The sequence below is a fragment of the Nuphar pumila genome, chromosome 16, assembly GCF_984573655.1.
Source record: "Nuphar pumila chromosome 16, dmNupPumi1.hap1.1, whole genome shotgun sequence".
NCBI classification, from domain to species: domain Eukaryota; kingdom Viridiplantae; phylum Streptophyta; class Magnoliopsida; order Nymphaeales; family Nymphaeaceae; genus Nuphar; species Nuphar pumila.
Window position 1 is genome coordinate 15,108,168 of NC_143264.1, and position 27,493 is coordinate 15,135,660.

A 27,493-nucleotide genomic window follows, 5' to 3' on the forward strand; every position below is an offset into this window, starting at 1 on the left:
AAAATTCTTTTTATTGTGGTGGCGTACATATTATAGTTGGAGCCATCAAACTTAATGGGAACAACCATTACAATTTCTTTATTCGCCATAAAAATGAATAAGAGAGAAGAAGAGAGAAGTAGAGAAGAGTGTTGATGATGAGCTTTTCAAAGCAAGAGAATCCCTGATCACTCAATCCACCTTCACGCAATCTTGTACACCATGTTCCTCGACTTCAAAAGCTCCACAACTTTGATACCATGTTATGAAATAGACAAGAATAAGATGCCATTTATGGGCTTACAAAACACACAATAATGTGCACAACTAAGGATCACTTATGGGCCAATCCAAAAGCATAAGCACAAGAGCCACTTATGGGCTAAAACACAACATAAAAAAATATAAAGTTTGTTGAGGAAGCAATGCTTGAGACAAGCATACAAACAAGAGAGGAGAGCCCCCTTCATATAGGCATTAGAGAGCCTTTAGAGCCGTTGGGAAGCCCCCAAGGTCTCTAATGGTCTTGGACCATTATGCCCTCAATGCAATAATAAAATACAACAATAAGAAATAAAAGAAAATAAATACATAAGGACTAAAGTGCCCCTAATCAGCACAGCCTATTACATAACCTGAAATAACCAAAATACCCTAATAGGTATAACCTCTTACATTAATGCAGGAATATATATATATATATATATATATATATATATATATAACTAGGTATATAACTAAGTATATACACCTATATATACAACTTAACAAACTCAGCTAAGTCATGTGTCAAGAATGTGTTCAAATTGCTAGTCATTTGGTTTTCAATCCTTGCTTTAATGTGGAATGCTTGTAATATTCTATTTTTGGTTCATTTTATTATTTTATGTAGCTAGTGGCACCTGTACTTGTTATGTCTTGTACTAAACACTAAGGGCATATTTGCAATGCTTTGTGATTCTTGGATCCTGTGATTGTAGATAACAATAGTCATACTTTTCTCAAGGTTAGTGAAACATAAAAAAGTACAAGTTGTGAATGTGATTGGCAGCTGTGATTGTTTTTGCTTGAATTTTCCTTGAATCTTGTGAAAGTTGCTGAGAAGGTTGACCTTGTGACCAACAATCACAGCTTCTACTTTCTCAAGCTTCTACTTTCTCATCTATGGCTAAAGCAAACATGCCTTAATAGGGTTTTCTATTTCTATGCAAATGAAATCATAAGTTTGCTGCCCCAAAAAATAACGGAACAATCAGGATCACAGCGTAAGTTCTCTCAAGTTTTTGTTTCATCTTCTTCCAATCGTCCACTTTACTGTCCTAGGACACTACTGGTTCTTGAGTTATAAGGTTCCACGATTGTAATTATGTTATTCTTTAAAATGGGTTAGGCCTTCCATTGTTGTAGGAAATGCATTTTTTCATTTTTTATTAGCATTAAGGATGATTATTTCTGGAACTTCATATTCATTATGGTTTTTCTAGATAGGCAGCTTGATAATGTGTTCCTTGATTGCTTCATCTATGCCAAAGGATTTTATTACATCTTATCTTCAGCAAGGGGATTTTCGATTTGCTATTTGTTTTCATGATTAATAATTAGTATGATTTTTTACTGGATTCCTTGCTTGATTATTATCTGAAGGAACTTAAAAGTATCTATCTACGGTTTGCTTTTTAAGGTTTCTCCAACAAGATACCGTGGTTCATTGGGCACCATATGCCAAATTGGAACTTGCTTAGGCATAATTGGTTCTCTTCTTTTGGGCATACCAACTGACAGTATCCCAGATTGGTGAGACTTCAGTTCTTATTTGTTCCAAGCTTGTACTCCATATTTAAGATGCATTTCGTTGTACAAACAATTAGAGGGATTCTTGATTAGCTTATTTCCTTATTAACTTTTTTAATGCTATTCTGTGACAGAGTTACCTGCCAGCCTAGTTACATGCATGTCAGGGCATACTCCTCCACATTATTGGTCATCTGAAAACTGCTTTTGAGAAAAACTAAAGCTTTCTAGAATAAGTAGAAAAAAAAAACTACTCTTGATGACACATGATCCAACTCTGGGATCTTGTGGAGGTTGATAAACAACAATAGAAATTAAGCTTTAGGAAAATGATGCATGAAATCCTATTTGGAAGTTGATATCTGGGAATAAGTAACTACTGGGAGGTCTACTACTACAACAAACAACAACTATGCCTTCATCCCAAAACAATTGGGGTCGGCGATACGAACCAAACTAGAAAATCATTCTGGGTCTTCCACATGAATTAGGGAACGCCCCAACGAAATTCTCATATTGGTTCATATTCATAGGGTGTCACTAAGTTTTTATGCTGGCTGTCACTGGCCTACCGCAACCCTCTTCCTTTATCCAGGCTTGGGACCGGCAGTGTATAACTAAACAGTCATACACAGGTGGAGTTTCTGGAGGTCTACTACTCTACGTTCAATTTCACAGCTAGATATTTTACTGGGCAGTGATAGCTCATGATCTGAACTAATTACTTATGCTGATTGGAACACTGTTAGAAGGTCTGAACTGGATAAAGTTTGGGGTTCATTGAACACTAAGAGGCTTCTTATACATGGCAACGAGAAAATACAACTGTAGGAAAGAGGCACTTGCATATCCAACTGCTTTCACTTTACTTTTTGAGGTTCGCTACGAAAAGTATCTTTTACCACTATCAAGCACAAAAGTGAATATTAAGAAAAGTAGCTGGCATCATAAGATACAATGTAAATGTACTTTATTTTACCTGCCATGACATTAAGAGTAGGGATGTCAATGGGTCGGATGCAACCTGACATCCGACGTGAATCCAAACCCTATTAGTCAGATTCAGTAGCCAAATCTGGATCCGATTATAAATCAGATTCGGGTTCGGTATCGAGTTTTTCATTGAAACCCGACCCAAATCTGAATCCAGCTAAAACCTGAACCAGATTAAGGTAACTTGAATTGTAACTTGATGTGAGTATGAGATAATACGGTAATAAAAAATGACATGTGCATACAATTACAAGAATAATCAAATTCATAAGAGGTTTAGCTAATTACTTCTTGAAACAAATTTGAAAATCAAATGACTTTTCACAAGCAACCTAGAGAAATTTAGTTTAGCTTGATGAAGGTTGTTAAACCACACATAATAACAATATAACTTCATGATTTGTGAAAGATTAATCATTTAAGAAAATATGGAAAGTAATTAATCATTATTACTTGCAAAAAGTTAATTTATCAAAATTATAATAATCATTATTATGAAATTAATTCAAGAAAGTCTAAATCTAATTACAGAAAAATATAATTCATTATTTACTTAACTAGCTCTAACTATAGAAACTATAATAAATTTTTCAACAAATTAATCTAGGATAAACTTAATCCTAATTATCAAAACTATAATTACTTATAAAACTATTTTAAGAAAGTTTAACTATTAGAACTATAATTAATTACTTATAGTGATCATGAAACTCCACTACCCTCTTGGCGCTTTAGCCCTTAGCCCCTCTACCTTTCTCCACTTTTATTGTAACGACCCCAACTCATGCTCCTTAAAAATACAGATTTTTTTTTAAACTATTGCGAAAATCTTCCCAGAAACCCGGGGCCTTTACAGTTCCACTCTCAATTGGATAAAACAACCAACCACAATAGAGCTTACAATTATTATCCATACCAAACGAAACCTTTATTGAATAATAAGTGATAAGTCTCGAGACAATTGCATAAATGAAAAATTCAGGTGCAGTAACAACTAAATGAAACTAAAAGGAAATAAAAGAAGACTGAGCCACACTGTCCCTCTGTGAACTGTCTAGCAAAAATGTGACACCCGTAGCTCTCCCATAAGCTAGTCGCTTCACTGATCTTCTGCGGCTACGAAAAACTACGAAAAGAGGGTGTCAGAAATTCGAGAAATTCTGCGTATGAGTTCCTCTAATGAAATAAATGAGCATAAAGAATACAAATTATATTTCATGCAATAATTCAGAGGAATACAATTATGACAATTACATAATTCAATTAAGCATTCATGCAACATGGAGCATTTATTAAGCATGAAGAAACATTAATCAATAATAGAGATCACAATTTAAGTAAGCAAGACATTTAACATGCTTTAAGAAACAAATTATACATTTACCAACATTTAACAGTTAAGGAAATAAGTAAATATGCATGATCTAATGTATAACAGGAATATGCATGATTTATGTGCAATGCATGAACACTTTATTATCTTTCCTTAAAGTTTTTCTTTCCACATGCATGCCCTATTAAATGCATAAATTTAAGTTGCTCTTTTTAATTACCGTTGCCTGTGGATACACCAAACGAGTGAAATTTTTCGAGGTCAAGTAGGGTTCTTAGGGTAACTTAGCACACAAGTTTATTTTATTACTCGGTTCCAAACTTAGCCTTCTACCGAATCACCTTCGGAACATTAGACCTCCATATCTAATGTCGGGACACCAGGGACCCTCCATGCCCACAAGTACCACTTTCTTGGTATACTAAAACAACAACTGTGTCGAACACACCACTCTCAGGTAAAATAACAGACTCTCCTTATAATCGTGGCCAGGAGAAAGAACCTCAATATCGAGTTCAGGGGTAATAAGTAAAGTACACCGAGTTTTTGTATCCTCGTGGTCCCCCAAAACCGAATCTCTAAGATGCCCATTCTTTCGATGGGAGATCTTAGATCATATATTACACTGTTCTTATTCATTATCTTTTTATTAAAAGCCAATTATGAAGTTCTGAAATTTAGCATGCAAAAGCAGAGCAAAAGCTCGCATCTACCCCTACGAGAGTCATTTCAGGACCACCACCCATGGAAAAGCATAGAACAATATGAACATAATGCAATAAAATAAATATGATTTTTGCGACGCATTTGAGATGATTAAAGAAAGAGCAACTCAATGCTCAGGGCTTACCAAGCCCACGATGACTCATTACGATCATCGATGCTCCCTAAGCAAAAACCATAACATGCCATAATTCACATGCTTTCTAAATGCATATTCATATATGCAGCTTTCAGCTATGCGTAAGAAATAAGGATAATTAGAAACATGTTTACAATCAATTCATGTGATAATTGACTGTTTACGGCAGGCAGGGGTGCAACCCTGCTCCTCTCCTTGTGGATTGGCGGGCAAGGCTGGTGCCCTGCCTTTTCTTTTTCGTTTGATGGCCTACTAAGTGTTCCTCGTTTACGCAGATTGCACGACAGGTCCCGCTCGTGCTCAAGGGCCCGAGCTCCGCATCATGGACACTGGTAGGCGCACGCAGCGATGCAACCGCCCAAGTTAGGGAAAAGTCACACGAGGACTCTGGATGAATTAAATAAAATAGTTGAATCTTGAGATAAGAACAACTATATTTTCATGCGTGCGTACATATATATGAATGAATATGACTGCTGATGGTCTGTTCTTTCTTTACTTGTATTAATTAGCTAACCATGCTAGTTAACTGCACACAATATTGCTTATATCTTGTGTTGTCTCTTTCCTTCAATTTAGATGTTCTTTGCATATGATGCTCAGATTTAATTTCTCGCAATTACAGATGCTATTACTGCTTTTAATGAAATAAATTGTTTATCTTGTGATGTCCTACTTTATTTATTCTACATTGTTTATTTGTGCACATACCAGTTTGTTATGAAACTGACCCATTTTATGAGCAGGTGCCAAGTAAGACTTTACATACAGCCGATGACGCGATGTAACATAGCTCGAGATCACCCTTTTTTTGCTGGCATCCTGGCTATTCTCTGTAAGTAAGAGTGGTTTGTAAGCTAACGTGCCCATAATTGTCAACTTGTTTTCCTCTCTAAAAGAAAAATGCTTCCACTTACGATTTGAAAGATTAAAATCCTGAACTTTGAAAGGTTTTCTCTAAATGATTTCAAAATTTACAAGTTGAAATTTTGGGGCGTTACAGATACAGCGGCAACCTTGTTGCCATCGCTGTAGCTTGGTGCAGTGATCAAAGGGGTGGGTGTTGGGTGGACCTGGCTTGGTCCCTTCACTCGACCAACCCAACGAGAGAGGGAGAGGCAGACAGGGTGGTGGGCGCGGTGGTCAAGCCGTGCCCAGCCTGGTCCCAACCTTGTGACAGGACCAAACCTTGCTTGGTCCTTCAACAAAAGGGGAGGGGGGGGGTCTGACAGAAGGGGCAGTAGGGGAGTGGCCTCAGCCACCCACTATCGGCTATCCCTTACCATAGCAGCAACAACCTCTGGTTGCTGTTGGAATCGAAAAGGAGGAGGAAGGAGAGGGTGCTCAACACCCTCTCTCCTGGCTGGGTTGTTGACGAGAGAAAAACAGTAGGGGGTGGGCTGCGGCTTCGGCCGCCCCACCTGGTCGACAGGAAAAAAAAGAGAAGAGGGGAGGGTGCTCGTCACCCTCTCTCCTAGCGAGCTAGAGCCACCACTCGTCTGCCCGACAAAACAAGGAACAAGAAAAGAAGAGAAGAGGGTGCTCGACACCCTCCCTCCTGGCGAGCCAGAGCCACCACCGTAGGTGGCTCTGATCTGCCAACAAAATCAGCGAAGAAGAGGGAGGGTGGCACCCGAGTGGTGCCATCACCTTTGAAAAAATGGGAACAGTGGCACCCGTGTGGTGTCGCTGCTTGAGAGAGAGAGAGAGAGAGAGAGAGAGAGAGAGAGAGAGAGAGAGAGAGAGAGAGAGAGAGCATCGGGGTTGCGTGCGTCAGCGTGAGAAAGGGGGAGACGAGGGGGGTCTGGCCTGCTTTTCAACTTGGGAGAGAGAGGTTCGTAGAGGGGGGGAGAGACTTATAGGGTGTCTAGGGGGTTTGCGCCGGCGTGCGAAAAAGGGAGACGAGGGGGAAAGAGGGAAACAAAGAGTCAAGAGGGGGTTTCGGGTTGCTCAGAGGTAAGTAGGGGCTCCGGCGAGGGAGGGTCGGGGCTCAGGTGAGTGTGTTGGGGTCCGGTGTGGTTCAGGGAGACGTCGGGGGCTCGGGGTTTCCGGTTTCGTAAAAAGAAATCCCCCCCTTATAGGAGGGGTTCTGCCACTCGGATCCGGGTTAGATCCAGTCGGATCCAACTTGGATCCAAAGCCATTTTTTTATGCAAGTGTCTTACAGTGTCAGTATAACAAGATTTAATACCTAGTTGAATCAACACACTACTGAATCAACCATACCAAGCTTTACAGGCTTGCTTTAGGCCATACAAGGCATTCTGCAAGTGAAGCCTTTCCATGTGTCAACCTTAATCCTAGGGGAGGTTCCATATAAACTTTCTCGTTAGGATTATCATTTTAAAAAATATTTTGAACGTCCATATTAAAGATAGACCATTTTTTAATTAATGCTATAGTAACAAGAGTTTTAACAATAGTCATTCGAACAACTAGAGTAAATGTTTCTTCATAATTTATTTTGTACTCTTGATCATACCCTTTAGCTACAAGTCTAGTTTTACTTTTAGTTTTAACTTTTTAAACTCATTTACACCTTATGGTTTTCTTTTCTTTTGGTAATATTTAAATTTTCAAAGTTTTTGCCTTTTTAAGAGCTTCTAATTCAGTATTCATGGCTCTAATCCATTATTGATGATTCTTAGCATCATTATAGGAGGACAATTCTACATATGAGTGGATGACTATAAGACAAACTATATATTTGGGTTTAAAGGAGTCATCGGATACAAATCTACTCGGGGCTTTAGAAATCCTTATGGATCTTCTAATGCTAGATGAATCTATGTCTTGATTTTGAGAATATCTTTCTAAGGCACATGGAAGATGATTTTCAGTACAACGAGTGTAAGTATGCACTTTATTATGTAATTCAACTGTCATTAAGACTTTCAGTTCAATTCTCATGTGCATAATAAGTGCCCTCATTGTCACTCTCATGCACATCATGAATGCCATCATCATTGTTCTCGTGAATACTATCATTGTCAAAAACTTTACCATGCTCATTGGTAAGGTGAAAAATAAAGGAATTGCCATAATGTTTCTTGGATTCTTCTTTATCAAATCCACTTTCGTTCTCAAGTTACATTTCTTGAAACATAAATTTTGTCTTTTTTAATTTCATAACATCTATACCCTTTTTGATTTTTAGCATATCCCAAAAATACACAAGGAATAATTTTAGCGAAAAGTTTGTCATTTTTGTTAGTAAGGACAAAGTATTTACAACGGAAAACTCTTAAACTTTTATAGTCGGGAGGAGTTTTAAATAAATTTTCAATAGGAGAAATATTTTCAAGAATGTTTGAAGTCATTCTATTAATCAAATAAACCGCCATAAGCACGACTTCAGCCCAAAAACTTTTAGGAATATTTTTAGATATAAGAAGAGTCTTTATCTTTGGATGAGGTGGGTTTCTTCAACTTATTTTCTTCCTTATTCTAACGTTTCAACTATGAAGGGAACACCTCATCTATGTAAAAGTGCGGACATTGTACCTTCAATTTCGGGTCTAAGTCCATTTACAAATTTATAAAAGTGCTCCATATTAATTTGTTTTTCACGGAGCTCTATGTCCATGTGACAATGTCATTTAGACTCTAAAAGAGCTAACTCATCCCAAATGAAAGAACAATATAATATTCTCTTATGCTCATGTCTCCTTGAGTCATGTTCTTAACCTTATATTGAAGATTACATACTTGAGCGATGTCCTTTAAAGATTGTATCTTTGAGATACTTCCAAGTATCACTTGCAAAATCAAATTTGGCTAACCTAGAAGGCTCTCTATCAACACTATTGATGAGCCGTGCCATAATTTTGGAATCACCCATCGTTCATTCCTTCAATTTCTTTTCATATTCGGCAAAGACTTTGCTCATATCGTCTCCTTGGAGAGGCAGTTCTTTACCATTGTCCATCTTTGTAAGCTTGAGTTTGGGCACTTTCTCGGTCCTATCTACCAAACCCCATAGACTTTGGCTCTACATTTGATGTTTGACAATTGATGCCCACATCACATAGTTGGAGTCATTTAGTTTCACTGGAATGATAACAACGTTATCTCGGTCCTCTTTCATGGTAATGTCACAAGAGTTCAAGAGAGATAAAAGCTTAGTTATCAAAAGTGCTAGTCAGAAGACCTTTAAAAGGGCTACTCGAGCCCTAGGCAGGACAAAAAAAATAAAACATCAAGAAAAGCAAAAATTTTAAATTAAATAGTTAAATTTAGTAACAAATATATGATTGTAAGTATGGATGAAGTGTGTAATTTAGTGTAACATGTTGCAAAATTCATGAAATTGCATAATATTGAACATACACCAAAACTTTGGGCACACCATCCGATTACTCTCTCCGTATATGTATATGCATATGTATATATATATATATATATATATATATATATATATATATATATAGAGAGAGAGAGAGAGAGAGAGAGAGAGAGAGAGAGAGAGAGAGAGAGAGAGAGAATTATCTTGCCCTTGTTTTGTTAGGTCACTGATAGGACCCTCCAAAAATTCTAGTTTTAGCTGTTTTCTACTTGACAGAGAGAATGAGGATTATCTTGCCCTTTGTTTTGTTAGGTCAATGATAGAACCCTCCAAAAATTATAGTTTTTTGATGTTTTATACTTGATAGAGAGAATGAGGATTATCTTGCCCTTTTGTTAGGTCACTGATAGGGCCCTCCAAAAATTATAGTTTTTAGATGTTTTATACTTGATCTTAACCATTGGATGTGTTTATGATTGTTATTGAATTGAGCATATGTGATTGATTAAGCATCTTTATGATCATACATGTATTTTTGAGAGGTAAAAAAATCTTTGGCTGATATACTAAAATTTCATAAGATCACTTATTTTACATCAAATCAATTTGAAACAACACTTGTTTCTCAATAAATAAGTACTGATCAACACATCTAATGGTTCAAATTTAGCATAAAATAACTAAAACTTTGATATTTGGAGGGTCTTAACAATGAAGTAAAAGAAGGGAATAGGATGGACCTTATTCTTATATATATATATATATATATATATATATGAGTTAACCTAACATTAAATTTGTTGTGTTTAACATTATATGGATTCAACTTTATTAAAATGACTAAAAACCGTTAAAAGAATGATATTTTTGAAAATGCATGCTTACTTTTATGGGCAAACACCTTTTAAAAAAAAGTCAATGATAGGTCTTTTGAACTTGGAGAGAACTAAAAAGTCAAACACCTTTTCCAAAAAAGTAACTTCATGAATCCATCAAAGTAACCTTTTTGACCTGAAAAAATAATCATGTATTTTTAAAAATGTCTTATTTTAAGTGTATTTTGGTTATTTTAATAAGGTTGAATTCATCTAATGTTAAACACAATCTATTTAATGTTAGATTAACCCTATATATAGATAGTTAGATAACTGAAAAAACAAATGATATATATATATATGTGTGTGTGTGTTTTAATGTTAGATTAACCCTATATATATAGATAGATAGATAACTGAATATATATATATATATATATATATATATATATATATATATATATATATATATATATATATATATGTGTGTGTGTGTGTGTGTGTGTGTGTGTGTGTGTCAAAAAACACATGTATACATGTAAGCAACAAAAATAAAATGGAAGAAAAAGGAAGAAAAAAAGAAGGGAGTGGAGATGCGAGATGAGGAAGAAGAATAAACAAAAAATTAAGAAAAAGGAAGGAAAAAAAAAGAAAATGGAAAAAAGGAAGAAGAGAAGAGTTCTTTTTTTTTTTTATCTTTTCTCCTTTATCATCTCTCTTTCTTCTTCACCCTTGTAAAAATAAATGACAATGATAAAGTTACCATCATGCCCATCAAATTAAATGATACTAATTATGTGATGTGGGCTTCAATCATTAAATTATATGTTTCAGGGAATGTAACTTTTTTGGAAAATGATAGTGGTTTTGAAAAAAATGAATCTCATTTAGAAAATGCCGATTACTCCTTTTTTTTGACCTTTTATCTAAGGATGATGATATTGTTAAAATACATGTAATTCATATATATCTATATATATGTTTATATATCTATATATATGTATTGTCTAAAATACCCATTAGGGGTATTTTAGTCATTTCACAAGTACCCGATAGGGGTACTTGTTATTTTTCATTTATTTTTGTAATTCTTTTCCTTTTATTTTTTGTTTTTATTTTTATTTTTTTTGCTCACATAAAAGGGGCCCCACCATGGAGTCGATGGGGCCCCCAACGATCACATTTGTGACCCTTGGGGGCTCCCAACGACTCCATGGGGAGCCCCTAGGTGGCTCTTCTTTTAAGGCCATAAGGCCATCCCCCGTCTCCTTCTTTTGTGTATATATAGGGGTGAACCCCTCTTGTATTTTTTACTCTTGAGAGCTCTCTCTCTTTTTCAATAAGAGACATTTATATTTTTATGTTGTGTTGTCTCTTGTGGGTTTGGGTGTTACCTCTTTTGTTTGTTCATTAGTGGGTATTGTAAGTGCTTATCGCACTCTTTGTTTTTCCGCATATTTTATTACATGGTATCAGAGCCTTGTATATGCTCTTCTTCTTAATATAGCTAGTTGAATAGTTATATTATTGTTTTTTGTATCTCTCTTCGTTTGTCCTCTTGTGAGTGATTAAATGGAAGGGGAACAAAAGATTGATCTCTCCTTCAAGCTCAATGGCTCCAACTACATGATGTGGGCCGCCGCCATGGAGAACAACCTCAAAGGTAAAAAACTTTGGGGATACGTTATGGGCACCATTCCGGAACCACAACTCCAACTCACTAAGATGGATGGTGATCAAGAGAAAGCTCTTGAAGGAAATGCACGCATGAAGGCCATTGAAGATCACCAATCTAAAGTGGAAGATTGGGAAAGTAAGCATGCGAAGATTCTTGCTTGGTTCATGAACAATCTGGAGGTCAAGATTTGCGCCAACATTGCTAAGTTTCAGATGGCTAATGAAGCATGGTTCTTTATGAAAGGTATGTTTACTCAAAAAGACCTTGCTCGTCAATTCTTTCTTCAAGAAAAAATCCGAACTATCAAGCAAGGAGAAATGAGTGTAAGGGATTACTATAGCACTCTTGGACCCTTATGGTATGAGCTATCTTTACTAGAACCAAAGTGGGTTTCTAGTGTGGATGTGGAACTAAGAAGAGAACAAATGAAAAAAAACACTTTTTCCAATTTTTACATGGGCTTAGGCCCGAATATGAACATATATATAGATATATATAAACATATATCTATATATATGTTTATATATCTATATATATATGTATTGTCTAAAATACCCATTAGGGGTATTTTAGTCATTTCACAAGTACCCGATAGGGGTACTTGTTATTTTTCATTTATTTTTGTAATTCTTTTCTTTTTATTTTTTCTTTTTATTTTTATTTTTTTGCTCACATAAAAGGGGCCCCACCATGGAGTCGATGGGGCCCCCAACGATCACATTTGTGACCCTTGGGGGCTCCCAACGACTCCATGGGGAGCCCCTAGGTGGCTCTTCTTTTAAGGCCATAAGGCCATCCCCCCTCTCCTTCTTTTGTGTATATATAGGGGTGAACCCCTCTTGTATTTTTTACTCTTGAGAGCTCTCTCTCTTTTTCAATAAGAGACATTTATATTTTTATGTTGTGTTGTCTCTTGTGGGTTTGGGTGTTACCTCTTTTGTTTGTTCATTAGTGGGTATTGTAAGTGCTTATCGCACTCTTTGTTTTTCTGCATATTTTATTACATGGTATCAGAGCCTTGTATATGCTCTTCTTCTTAATATAGCTAGTTGAATAGTTATATTATTGTTTTTTGTATCTCTCTTCGTTTGTCCTCTTTTTAGTGATTAAATGGAAGGGGAACAAAAGATTGATCTCTCCTTCAAGCTCAATGGCTCCAACTACATGATGTGGGCCGCCGCCATGGAGAACAACCTCAAAGGTAAAAAACTTTGGGGATACGTTATGGGCACCATTCCGGAACCACAACTCCAACTCACTAAGATGGATGGTGATCAAGAAAAAGCTCTTGAAGGAAATGCACGCCTGAAGGCCATTGAAGATCACCAATCTAAAGTGGAAGATTGGGAAACTAAGCATGCGAAGATTCTTGCTTGGTTCATGAACAATGTGGCGCTCAAGATTTGCGCCAACATTGCTAAGTTTCAGATGGCTAATGAAGCATGGTTCTTTATGAAAGATATGTTTACTCAAAATGACCTTGCTCGTCAATGCTTTCTTCAAGAAAAAATCCGAACTATCAAGCAAGGAGAAATGAGTGTAAGGGATTACTATAGCACTCTTGGACCCTTATGGTATGAGCTATCTTTACTAGAACGAAAGTGGGTTTCTAGTGTGGATGTGGAACTAAGAAGAGAACAAATGAAAAAAAACACTTTTTCCAATTTTTACATGGGCTTAGGCCCGAATATGAACATATATATAGATATATATAAACATATATCTATATATATGTTTATATATCTATATATATGTATTGTCTAAAATACCCATTAGGGGTATTTTAGTCATTTCACAAGTACCCGATAGGGGTACTTGTTATTTTTCATTTATTTTTGTAATTCTTTTCTTTTTATTTTTTGTTTTTATTTTTATTTTTTTGCTCACATAAAAGGGGCCCCACCATGGAGTCGATGGGGCCCCCAACGATCACATTTGTGACCCTTGGGGGCTCCCAACGACTCCATGGGGAGCCCCTAGGTGGCTCTTCTTTTAAGGCCATAAGGCCATCCCCCGTCTCCTTCTTTTGTGTATATATAGGGGTGAACCCCTCTTGTATTTTTTACTCTTGAGAGCTCTCTCTCTTTTTCAATAAGAGACATTTATATTTTTATGTTGTGTTGTCTCTTGTGGGTTTGGGTGTTACCTCTTTTGTTTGTTCATTAGTGGGTATTGTAAGTGCTTATCGCACTCTTTGTTTTTCCGCATATTTTATTACATGGTATCAGAGCCTTGTATATGCTCTTCTTCTTAATATAGCTAGTTGAATAGTTATATTATTGTTTTTTGTATCTCTCTTCGTTTGTCCTCTTGTGAGTGATTAAATGGAAGGGGAACAAAAGATTGATCTCTCCTTCAAGCTCAATGGCTCCAACTACATGATGTGGGCCGCCGCCATGGAGAACAACCTCAAAGGTAAAAAACTTTGGGGATACGTTATGGGCACCATTCCGGAACCACAACTCCAACTCACTAAGATGGATGGTGATCAAGAGAAAGCTCTTGAAGGAAATGCACGCATGAAGGCCATTGAAGATCACCAATCTAAAGTGGAAGATTGGGAAACTAAGCATGCGAAGCTTCTTGCTTGGTTCATGAACAATGTGGAGGTCAAGATTTGCGCCAACATTGCTAAGTTTCAGATGGCTAATGAAGCATGGTTCTTTATGAAAGGTATGTTTACTCAAAAAGACCTTGCTCGTCAATTCTTTCTTCAAGAAAAAATCCGAACTATCAAGCAAGGAGAAATGAGTGTAAGGGATTACTATAGCACTCTTGGACCCTTATGGTATGAGCTATCTTTACTAGAACCAAAGTGAGTTTCTAGTGTGGATGTGGAACTAAGAAGAGAACAAATGAAAAAAAACACTTTTTCCAATTTTTACATGGGCTTAGGCCCAAATATGAACATATATATAGATATATATAAACATATATCTATATATATGTTTATATATCTATATATATGTATTGTCTAAAATACCCATTAGGGGTATTTTAGTCATTTCACAAGTACCCGATAGGGGTACTTGTTATTTTTCATTTATTTTTGTAATTCTTTTCTTTTTATTTTTTGTTTTTATTTTTATTTTTTTGCTCACATAAAAGGGGCCCCACCATGGAGTCGATGGGGCCCCCAACGATCACATTTGTGACCCTTGGGGGCTCCCAACGACTCCATGGGGAGCCCCTAGGTGGCTCTTCTTTTAAGGCCATAAGGCCATCCCCCCTCTCCTTCTTTTGTGTATATATAGGGGTGAACCCCTCTTGTATTTTTTACTCTTGAGAGCTCTCTCTCTTTTTCAATAAGAGACATTTATATTTTTATGTTGTGTTGTCTCTTGTGGGTTTGGGTGTTACCTCTTTTGTTTGTTCATTAGTGGGTATTGTAAGTGCTTATCGCACTCTTTGTTTTTCTGCATATTTTATTACATGGTATCAGAGCCTTGTATATGCTCTTCTTCTTAATATAGCTAGTTGAATAGTTATATTATTGTTTTTTGTATCTCTCTTCGTTTGTCCTCTTGTGAGTGATTAAATGGAAGGGGAACAAAAGATTGATCTCTCCTTCAAGCTCAATGGCTCCAACTACATGATGTGGGCCGCCGCCATGGAGAACAACCTCAAAGGTAAAAAACTTTGGGGATACGTTATGGGCACCATTCCGGAACCACAACTCCAACTCACTAAGATGGATGGTGATCAAGAGAAAGCTCTTGAAGGAAATGCACGCATGAAGGCCATTGAAGATCACCAATCTAAAGTGGAAGATTGGGAAACTAAGCATGCGAAGCTTCTTGCTTGGTTCATGAACAATGTGGAGGTCAAGATTTGCGCCAACATTGCTAAGTTTCAGATGGCTAATGAAGCATGGTTCTTTATGAAAGGTATGTTTACTCAAAAAGACCTTGCTCGTCAATTCTTTCTTCAAGAAAAAATCCGAACTATCAAGCAAGGAGAAATGAGTGTAAGGGATTACTATAGCACTCTTGGACCCTTATGGTATGAGCTATCTTTACTAGAACCAAAGTGAGTTTCTAGTGTGGATGTGGAACTAAGAAGAGAACAAATGAAAAAAAACACTTTTTCCAATTTTTACATGGGCTTAGGCCCAAATATGAACATATATATAGATATATATAAACATATATCTATATATATGTTTATATATCTATATATATGTATTGTCTAAAATACCCATTAGGGGTATTTTAGTCATTTCACAAGTACCCGATAGGGGTACTTGTTATTTTTCATTTATTTTTGTAATTCTTTTCTTTTTTTTTTTTGTTTTTATTTTTATTTTTTTGCTCACATAAAAGGGGCCCCACCATGGAGTCGATGGGGCCCCCAACGATCACATTTGTGACCCTTGGGGGCTCCCAACGACTCCATGGGGAGCCCCTAGGTGGCTCTTCTTTTAAGGCCATAAGGCCATCCCCCCTCTCCTTCTTTTGTGTATATATAGGGGTGAACCCCTCTTGTATTTTTTACTCTTGAGAGCTCTCTCTCTTTTTCAATAAGAGACATTTATATTTTTATGTTGTGTTGTCTCTTGTGGGTTTGGGTGTTACCTCTTTTGTTTGTTCATTAGTGGGTATTGTAAGTGCTTATCGCACTCTTTGTTTTTCTGCATATTTTATTACATGGTATCAGAGCCTTGTATATGCTCTTCTTCTTAATATAGCTAGTTGAATAGTTATATTATTGTTTTTTGTATCTCTCTTCGTTTGTCCTCTTGTGAGTGATTAAATGGAAGGGGAACAAAAGATTGATCTCTCCTTCAAGCTCAATGGCTCCAACTACATGATGTGGGCCGCCGCCATGGAGAACAACCTCAAAGGTAAAAAACTTTGGGGATACGTTATGGGCACCATTCCGGAACCACAACTCCAACTCACTAAGATGGATGGTGATCAAGAGAAAGCTCTTGAAGGAAATGTACGCATGAAGGCCATTGAAGATCACCAATCTAAAGTGGAAGATTGGGAAAGTAAGCATGCGAAGATTCTTGCTTGGTTTATGAACAATGTGGAGCTCAAGATTTGCGCCAACATTGCTAAGTTTCAGATGGCTAATGAAGCATGGTTCTTTATGAAAGGTATGTTTACTCAAAAAGACCTTGCTCGTCAATTCTTTCTTCAAGAAAAAATCCGAACTATCAAGCAAGGATAAATGAGTGTAAGGGATTACTATAACACTCTTGGACCCTTTTGGTATGAGCTATCTTTACTAGAACCAAAGTGGGTTTCTAGTGTGGATGTGGAACTAAGAAGAGAACAAATGAAAAAAAAAACACTTTTTCCAATTTTTACATGGGCTTAGGCCCGAATATGAACAAGTTAGATCTTCCCTTCTTCATATATCTAAGCCTATTTCCTTGGAAGATGCCATTTCTGAAATATGCCAAGAAGAAACTTGTCTTGGCATGATTAAATGAGGAGATGATGTTTTGGCCGTATCTTAACTCGGCAACCATGTTAAAGCCTATAAGCCTCCACACTTTGGAAGGCAAAATAATTATAATGGCAACTATAGAAAAGCCATTTTCCATCATTGCCAAGAACCGGGTCACATATGACCTAATTGCCCTAAGTTGAATGAAGCACCTAAAAACAAGGTTACCTCCGTTGAAGAAGCTGCTCAAAAGAAGGAGGAAACTATCAAAGGGAAGGAGTCTTTTTCTCTTGCTCAACTATCGGAAGCACTACAAACTCTACTCAAGATTCCATCAACTTCGGGTGCCGCCATAGCTTCTTCCTCTCCTCCAGGTATGTCTTCTTGGATCCTTGATTCTGGAGCTTCCTTTCATATGACCCCTCTTGAAAATGAGCTTTCCGATTTGTGTAATAACTCTAAAAACTCCTATGTTTCAACTGCCGATGGTACATCTTTACAAGTAAAAACTTTTGGAACCTTAAATTTTTCTAAAGATTTCTTTATGCCAAACGTGAGAGTGGTACCTCAACTTAATTTAAATCTCCTATTTGTTGCTCAAATATGTGATCATGGATGTGAAATCTCTTTCTCAACTACGGATTGCTTTATACAGGATCTCCGGTCCGGGAAGCAGATTGGGCAAGGCCATAGGAGGGGAGATCTCTATTACATGAGCAACTTGAAACTTCCCACTAACTCTTTTTGTAACCATGTCCAAGATAAAAATATTGAAATTTGGCATCAAAGACTTGAACATCCAAGTTTCTAAAAAATGTACTCCTTTCCATTTGGAAAGAAATTTTGTAATGAGAAACATTTTGTTTGTAAGAGTTGTATTTTTGGCAAAATGAAATCCACCCCTTTTCCAAATCGAACTTTTGTGTCCAAAAGACCTTTTGAGTTAGTCCATTCGGACGTTTGGGGTCCTTCCCCGGTCATGTCTAAAGGAGGATACTCCTATTACGTTACTTTCATTGATGACTACACTAGATATGTGTGGATCTATTTTCTCAATTTAAAATCCGAAGTCTTTGACTTCTTCAAGAAATTTCATATGATAGTCAAAAATCAATTTTCAAGTAATATCTCTACTCTTAGATCCGATTCAGGTGGAGAATATCAATCAAATGAATTTCAAAATTATTTAGAAATAAATGAAATTTGTCATCAAAGATCGTGTCCTAGGACTCCTTAACAAAATGGTTTAGCCGAAAGAAAGCATAGACATACCATGGAAACCACTAGGACACTCCTTATTTCCAAAGAAATTCCAAAGAATTTTTGGGCCGAAGTGGCATTAACCTCAACTTACTTGATAAATAGAATGATATCTTCATCCTTACAAAATACATCTCCATATGAAAAACTATTTGAAAGAACACCCGATTTCAATAGATTAAGAATTTTTGGGTGTAAATGTTTTGTTCTTACACATAAAAGAGACAAATTATCTCCTAAAGCTATTGAATGCGTTTTTTTAGGATATAGAGAAAATCAAAAGGGTTTTAGATGTTTTGATTTGAAAAATAACAAACTCTATGTATCTAAAGATGTAACCTTTTTGGAAAATGAAAATGGTTTTATGAAAACTAAAGATATTGACGAAAGTGAATATGTTTTCTTATTTGATCTTCTCTCCCAAGAAGATGAGACTCCTCAAGAAGAGGAAATCTCTAATGAGTCGTTGAATGACTTAGAGGATATTTCTCTTGACAATGTTGAAGATGAAAGTGATAGACCAATCCAAACCTATGTTAGGCGTGGTCAACAAGCTCAAATGAGCGCCTTAGAAAAATACTCTCAAGGGTCCAACATAGAAGAAACTTCTTTAAGGAGATCCGGCCGAATCTCCAATCCTCCTAATAGGTTTGTTTCCTATGAGTCTCTAACTCCAAGGTATAGAGCGTGTCTTATTACATTACACTCATTTCATGAACCTTCACATTATAATGAAGCCAAAAACATTCCCCAATGGGTTGAAGCCATGAACTTAGAACTTAGTGCCCTTGAAAAGGCAAAAACATGGGAAATAACTTCATTACCCACTGGAAAGAGATCGATTGGATGTAGATGGGTCTTCAAAATTAAAACTAAAAGTGATGGTTCATTAGAACGCTATAAAGCCCGATTAGTAGCAAAAGGACATGCTCAGGAATACGGTATAGATTATGAAAAAACTTTTGCACTCGTAGCTAGGATGACCAGTGTTAGGACTCTTATCGTCGTGGCGTCAGTCAAAAAATGACCTATCTATCAACTAGATGTTAAGAATGCATTCCTAAATGGTGAATTAAATGAAGAAGTTTACATGGATCCTCCACCAGGAGTATGTATTGGTAAAGATAAAATTCTTAAACTTAAAAAGGCATTATATGGTTTGAAACAAGCCCCAAAGGCTTGGCATGATAGATTTAGTAATGTAATGACAAGTTTGAATTTTCGTTCATGTTATACTTACACTGCTTTGTTTGTGAAAAGTGCAGGGTCTTCAGTAGTTATTTTACTACTTTATGTTGATGATATGATCATCACTGGAAGTGAGGAGCAAGAAATTAATGATATTAAGAAAGTTTTAAAAGAAAATTTTGACATGTCTGACCTTGGTTTCTTAAGATATTTTTTAGGGATTGAAGTTGCGTAATCTCCTCGAGGGTACATTCTCTCTCAGATGAAACTTGCTGCTGACATTTGTTCCAAATCTGGTATCTCCGATGATAAGAAGACAGAAACCCCTGAAGTCATCAATGCAAAATTAAGGTTGGAAGATGGAACACCTCTCGAGGATCATACTCCCTAACGGCAACTTGTTGGGTCTCTAACCTACTTATCCATCACTCGGCCAGACATAGCTCATGCCGTCCACTCTGTCAGTCAGTTTCAACATGCACCTACAACCGTGCACATGAGTGTAGTCTTAAGGATCGTCAGATATATAAAAAACACCATAACTAAGGGAGTTTTTTTTTCCTCCTCTTCATCACTTGATTTAATTGCTTATACTGATGCTGATTGGGGAGGAAATCCCAATGACCGAGTCTCAATTACAGGATTTTGTGTTTTCTTAGGTGACTCTATGATTTCTTGGAGATGCAAGAAGCAGCACAAAGTATCCTTGTCCTCAACGGAAGCGAAATATCGTGCTATGGCCACTACAACCATGAAACTTGTATGGCTAAGAAGTCTCCTCAGTGATATGGGCATTGTCATCTCTAGTCCTTCGAAGATGTGTTGTGACAACAAAAGCGCAATTTATATTGCAAGCAATCACACCTTCCATGAGCGTACTAAGCATATTGAGATGAATTGCCATTACGTACGTGATGAATACCTAAGAGGAACCATAACACTACCTTACGTCACATCTGAGTACCAGTTGGCGGACTTCTTCACTAAGGCCCTTGCTGCTCCTCGTTTTTTGTTTCTCCTTAACAAGCTTTCAGTTATATCCTCGTAAAGCTTGAGGGTGGGTGTTAAAATACATGTAATTCATATATATATATATGTTTATATATATATGTATTGTCTAAAATACCCATTAGGGGTATTTTAGTCATTTCACAAGTACCCGATAGGGGTACTTGTTATTTTTCATTTATTTTTGTAATTCTTTTCTTTTTTTTTGTTTTTATTTTTTGTTTTTTGCTCACATAAAAGGGGCCCCACCATGGAGTCGATGGGCCCCCCAACGGTCACATTTGTGACCGTTGGGGGCTCCCAACGACTCCATGGGAGCCCCTAGGTGGCTCTTCTTTTAAGGCCATAAGGCCATCCCCCCTCTCTTTCTTTTGTGTATATATAGGGGTGAACCCCTCTTGTATTTTTCACTCTTGAGAGCTCTCTCTCTTTTTCAATAAAAGACATTTATATTTTTATGTTGTGTTGTCTCTTGTGGGTTTGGGTGTTACCTCTTTTGTTTGTTCATTAGTGGGTATTGTAAGTGCTTATCACACTCTTTGTTTTTCCGCATATTTCATTACAGATATCTTTAGTGATGATGAATCAACATATAATAGTGAAAATGAAATGGTTGTGATCAATAATAACTCTAACCCTTCTACCCCTCAAGAAGAAAGTGTATCTATAGAACCCATCACTTTTTCTCATAGAGATAGAAGCACCTTTAGGAGTGCTATTGAACTATATAGTGAACCTAGTGAGACTATTTCCACTCATGATTCTCATCCTAGGAGAACTGAAAGAACTAGAAGGACTCCTTCTAGATTCGTATCTTTTGATTCTTTCTCTCCTAAATATCGAGCTTGTTTGAGTGCCATTCACTCTTATTTTGATCCAAATTTTTTTGGAGAAGCCAAACAATGTACTGAATGGAGAGAAACTATGGTGAGTGAACTCAAAGCTCTTAAGAAAGCTAACACCTGGGAATTTCAATCTCTTCCCAATGGCAAGAAAACTATAAGATGTCGATGGGTGTTCAAGGTCAAGACTAAGAGTGATGGTTCTCTTGAAAGGTATAAGACTCGTCTTGTAGCTAAAGGGTACAATCAAGAATATGGGATTGACTATGAAGAGACATTTGCTCCAGTAGCTCGTATGGTTACTGTCAGATGTCTTATCACCATTGCTTAAATTCGAAAATAGAATATTTACCAAATGGATGTCAAAAATGCCTTTTTAAATGGAGATCTTAATGAAGAAGTTTACATGGATGCTCCACCTGGTATGAAAATCCCTAAAAATAAAGTTTTTTGTCTTCGTAAAGCTCTTTATAGACTGAAACAAGCACCCAAGGCTTGGCACGATAGGTTTAAGAATGTAATGACTGAAAATGGTTTCACTTCATGCTATATTGATACTGCATTGTTTGTTAAGAAATCTGATGCATGGATTGTTATATTATTGTTATATGTTGATGATATGTTAATAACAGGTGATGATATCAAAGGAATCAAGAGCATTAAATCTATTTTGACTTCAAGATTTGAAATGTCAGACTTAAGATTTCTGACATATTTTTTGGGAATTGAGGTTGCCTATTCTCAGAGAGGCTATTTTTTGTCTCAAACTAAACTTGCTTGTGCGATTCTTGATAGATCAGGAATCACAGATGACAAGGTCTGCGAAACTCTTGAAATGGTAGGTTCAAAGATGAAGATTGATGATGGGATTCTCTTAAAAGATCCCACACCTTACCGGCAACTGGTTGGATCCCTAATGTATCTCAGCATTACCAGGACTAATATTTCTCATGCAGTACATGTTGCTAGTCAATTTCAACATGCACCTACTACAGTCCATATGAGCGTCATCCTTCGCATCATCAGATACATAAAGGGTACAATAAACAAGGGAGTATTTCTATCTTCTACGTCTGAATTAAGTTTAATTGCTTATACTGATTCTGATTGGGGAGGTGACACAAATAACCGTCACTCAACCACTGGTTTCTGTATTTTTTTAGGTGAATCATTAGTCTCTTGGAGATGCAAGAAGCAGCAAAAAGTATCACTTTCATCCACCGAAGCTGAGTATAGAGTCATGGCATCTACTACCATGGAGATTGTTTGGATTCACAACTTGTTGGAAGATATGAATATTCAAGTTCAAGGGCCCACAAAATTATGTTATGATAATAAAAGTGCAATCTACATTGCCAAAAATCACACATTTCATGAGCGCACGAAGCATATCGAGATGGACTGCCACTATGTTCGTGAAAAATATTTAAGAAAAACCATTGACCTTCCTTATGTTACATCAGAATATCAACTGGCAGACTTCTTCACTAAGGCGCTGTGTTCTCCAAGATTTAACTTCTTGGCAAACTTTCGGTCGTGACACCCTAAGTTTGAGGGGGAGTGTTAAAATACTATGTCTCTTTTAACTGTAAACTGAAATACCCATCAGGGGTATTTCAGTCATTTTACTCAATAGGTGTCAGCCACCCTAATGGGCTAACATTTTTACTTTTTCTTTTTTTATTTACTTTTGCCTTTTACACCTTTTTCTTTTTACACTTTTTTTCTTTTTGACTGTTGTGAAAGGGACAACTCCATATAGCTGTTGGTGCTGCCCCAACAGTCACAAATGTGATCGTTGGGTGCAGCTCCAACAGTCATATTGAGCTGCACCATGTGACTTCTTTTTGCATTATAAATAGGCCTTAGTGGCCCTTGTAAACACATCCTTTTTTGTGAGTGCATATGCAATAACAATGCTTTTGTAAAGCCCCTCTTGGGAACTTATGAATTGAAGTTCATTTTGTTTCATGCTTTTGTGCATGTGTATCCGTGCACTTGTGAGTGTTCTCCTTTGTGCCTTTGTGCACTCTTTGTATTTCTTGTATTGTGGTGTTACACAATCTCTTTTTGTAGAGATTTTCACACTTTCTTGGAGTAGAGGTGGATAATCAAGGAAATAAACTTACTTTGACCCAGCATAAATACACCCTGGACTTGTTAGAAAAGGGTGGAATGAAAGATTGCAAGCCTCTTGCTACTCCTAGTGTGCTTAACCATAAACTAAGTGTGCAAGACGGAGACTTGTATTATGATCCCACCAAATATCGGAGTCTAGTGGGGATGCTTCAATATCTAACCTTTACCAGGCCCGATATCACATATTCAGTCAATCAAGTTTCTCAATTTATGCATGAGCCAAGGACGGGACACATGGATGCAGTAAAAAGGATACTGAGGTACTTCAAGAGTACTCTTGGAGATGGACTTTTGTATACCAAAAGCAGATCCATGAATACTGGTCATGACATCATTGCCTATTCAGATGCGGACTGGGCCGGGGATCTTGATGATCGAAAGCCAATTTCAGGGTATGGTGTTTTCATTTGTGCTAATCTTGTTTCCTGGAGTAGCAGAAAACAAAAGGCAGTGGTTAGATCTAGCACGGAAGCCGAATACAGAGCGAAGGCTGCTGCAACCGCAGAAGTAATATGGACTAGACATTTGTTAACAGAGTTAAAGGAGCCAATTGCTGGTTGCTTTCTCTTTTGTGACAATCAAAGTGCTATTCAAATATCTCACAATCCCATTCATCACAGCAAGACCAAACACATTGAGATTGATCAACATTTTATGAGGCAGAAGATTGAAGAAAAAGAGATGGAGCCTCATTATGTTAGAACAGAAGACCAAGTGTCTGATTTGTTCACTAAAGGACTCACAAAGCGCCATTTTTGGTTCCTAAAGAGCAAGTTGTCCATGATTCAAAATCATGCACAACTTGAGGGAGGCTATTAGACAGAGTGCACTTGTGTTTGTACTTAAGTGGTTTGGATCCGGGTCTGGATCCAAACTACCTTTGTGTAACATGTCCAACTAATATTGGATAAACTTGTAAATATTTGTAACTTATTAAGGTTATCTGTATTGTATCGCCATGTATTAGGTTTACATTATAAATGTTAAGGAGACCACGATTTTTCATTTATGGAAAATCGTGGATAGTTGCAGCCTCACTCTCCTCTCCCTCTGCAGTCTCTTGAATACTGATTCTGAAGGATTCTAACACCTTCATCATTATTGTTAATTCTTGAATAACTCTGACATTCTAAACATCAGAACACAATAATGTTTGCTTCAATTTTGATTTCACAGCATCAGAACAACTGCTCTTGCCACTATTCTTTTCCTTTGGCTTCTCAAGCTTCATGTAGTAGCTTTGCTTTTGTAAGTTTTCAACAAAATCAATTTAATTCTTTCTGCATTTTTATCTGCTAGTTGTGTGCTTTATTGGCCCTTAGGGTTGCAGTTTTTCAAGTTGGCTTAAGGCAGACTAGGTTCTGTTACTACATTTACAAAGGGTTTAATGCTTCATAGTTTTCATAAATTTTTAATGTGATGCGCTGCATGGTTGTGAAACTTCACTCTTGAGTTAACTAGTTCAGATACATGGTTCATTTGTAGATAAAAATGTTAATTTATTTGTTAATAATCTAGTTCTTAAGTGATTAATAAGTTATTTTGGCATGAACTATTTCCAGATCTTCTGTTTCTTTCCTATGAAAATGGGGTCAAATTTCCCTAACTTAATTTGTAGGTGGCGAACAATGCTCTTCATTGCAAGCATCCCGGCGGTAATTGTAATATTCGGTATGGAATTTGCTGTTGAAAGTCCTCGCTGGTTATGTAAGGTAGGTAATGGTTCAAAACAATTTTTTTCTGTGGTTAATAGGTTGATCATTTGATTAGCATGATTTGTGATTTGTTAATTTTGTTTTTCTTTTAGTATGCAGGCTAGTAGATGGGATGATGCTAAAATGGTACTTTGCCAGATTTGGGGTGAATCTCAAGTAGATAATGCAATGGAAGAGATTCGTTCTGTTGTTAATCTTGATGGCACTGACATTGAGGCCGACTGGTTGGAACTCTTTCAGGAGCCCCATAACAAAGGCATGTGTCACATTTTGTTCATTTGTTTCAGTTGGGAGAAGCAGATGTTTTCTTTTGTTTTGGTTTTACATGTATGCCTGTTGTTTGTCATTTCTTCCTGTTGCCTTTTACCTGTTTTGAGATGCCAGTTGTAGTTAACCCTTTATTACCGTAAGGGTGATTTATCTTGACTTTGAAGTGATAGGCTGCTAGTTGTTGAATTTCAAGGTGCATGATGGCCTTTTCTCCTTATGATGTGTGATAACTTGATGTTTCATATCCATATAGGGAAATTGTTTCATAAAGCTTTTTTGTGTTTATCAGTAATTTTCTTAGTGACAATATCATAGGGAAACAAAGAGAAAAAAAGGCTTCTTACATGCCTAAAATATCCTGACAAGGTTCTTATTTCATTTGGCTTTTTACTCAGATTTTTTTCTTCATGCAATTTCGTTTGAACAAAAAGAATTTTTATATGTGAATGATTTTGAAGTTGCATCTAACAAGGATGATGCAATTGGATTCAATCTTTCAACAAGTTCAGAGTTATTTTAGACCTTCATGCAGTGGAAGACTGTTGGATTTGAGGATTTAATCTTAAAGTGTTTCTTTTCTTGAAGGATAACTTTTAATCACAAACTTACTTTCACGCTTCTTCTATTGTCTTCTATGATAAACTACAAGAAGAAGATTATCTTATACTTGCCAAAGGATGTTTATATAAAGGTACAAAACTATTGAGCTGGAAATCATAGGTGCAAACCGTATCAACTTGATCCAACCATATAGATGTGTTCGACATCATTTATTTGCCAAGCATAGGACCTTGGATGATGTTTCTCTGATGTAAAAATACCATTTTTCTTAGTCATAAAGTTTTGGTACATTGTGGGCCATTGATTTTTGAAGCCCCATGAAAAACCTGGTTATATGTCATAATTACATGATTCAAAACCTGTTTCCTACTAAGCAAACCATGTAGATCACATCTTTAGGGTCTGATCTACAAAAAAGAAAATGAAGGTGATTTTTACTCACTAGCTGCATACGTTCATTAGTGCTGTGTGTGTAGTAGTACTTTATGTTTCATGTATATGCATGTATATTTGTCAAGTTTTCCATGAAAAAGTGTGATTTTCATTATCTCACCAACTAATGCATCTTTGGATATAAACGGCTCAGGTTTGGGTTGGATATCCATGTCCGTTTAGTTAGATTCAACAAGTGAAACCAAATCAAAATGATAATCAGACTTGTATTCGATCGTAGTAGTTTTACATCTGAGATTGACTCAAAGTTTGATAAGATCTGACCTGATTACATGTAAATACAGGACCTCCTCGGATTCAGATTTGCTGGAGTCTGTATTCATCCGACTGACTCCATACATGATTACGTTGCATCCCACTCTATCTGCCCTGAATCTGACTCATAGCCACAAATGTGGCTGATATTTGAAAGTATTGCAATATTTACGAAAAGAACAGGTCAGCTGATATTAAAGGTTATGTATTGTGATAATTTAAAAATGTCATCTATATAAAAAATATTGCAATAATATGACAATATTTTATAAAAAACTTATTTTATATGCTTAAAAATATATTTTCCAGATTATTTATTTTATTTTTAAAAACTTTTTCTAATTCTTTTTTTATATTTTCATAAAAGAATAAGGCTAAACATATTATTTTTTATTATTTTCAATTTTTATTTTCATTTAATTTTTTTAAAGCATCCGACTTTTTCTAAGAAAAACTACTTTTTGAAAAAAAAAACTCCTGAGAAAAAACTCTCAACACATGCCTCACCCAGTATTTGTGGCTATGGTCTAACCCAAGTCTGACCCATTTACATCCTTAAATTCACAGTTGCAGCTGCTTTAAAAGCAAGAGTGAAACAATGCATTTTGAGGAAGCTGCACACAACTTAATGATTGAGATGGCCATATGGTGAAGCCGAGACAAACAGTG

At 36.5% G+C, this 27,493-nt stretch overlaps 1 protein-coding gene across 3 annotated transcripts in view; it reads left to right on the forward strand.

The window, feature by feature from the left end:
- LOC149813000 (Major facilitator superfamily protein) overlaps nucleotides 1-27,493 on the forward strand; it is a 162,887-nt gene that overhangs the window by 22,546 nt on the left and 112,848 nt on the right. For all 3 annotated transcript variants that reach the window (XR_016428298.1, XM_089991755.1, XM_089991753.1), the window contains exons 5-7: nucleotides 1,661-1,773; nucleotides 25,189-25,282; nucleotides 25,385-25,541. Coding sequence is in view for 2 of the 3 variants with exons in the window: in XM_089991755.1 (XP_089847881.1) it covers nucleotides 1,661-1,773; nucleotides 25,189-25,282; nucleotides 25,385-25,541 (364 nt within the window). In the remaining variant the exon portion in view is untranslated. The remainder of the gene's footprint in view (nucleotides 1-1,660; nucleotides 1,774-25,188; nucleotides 25,283-25,384; nucleotides 25,542-27,493) is intronic.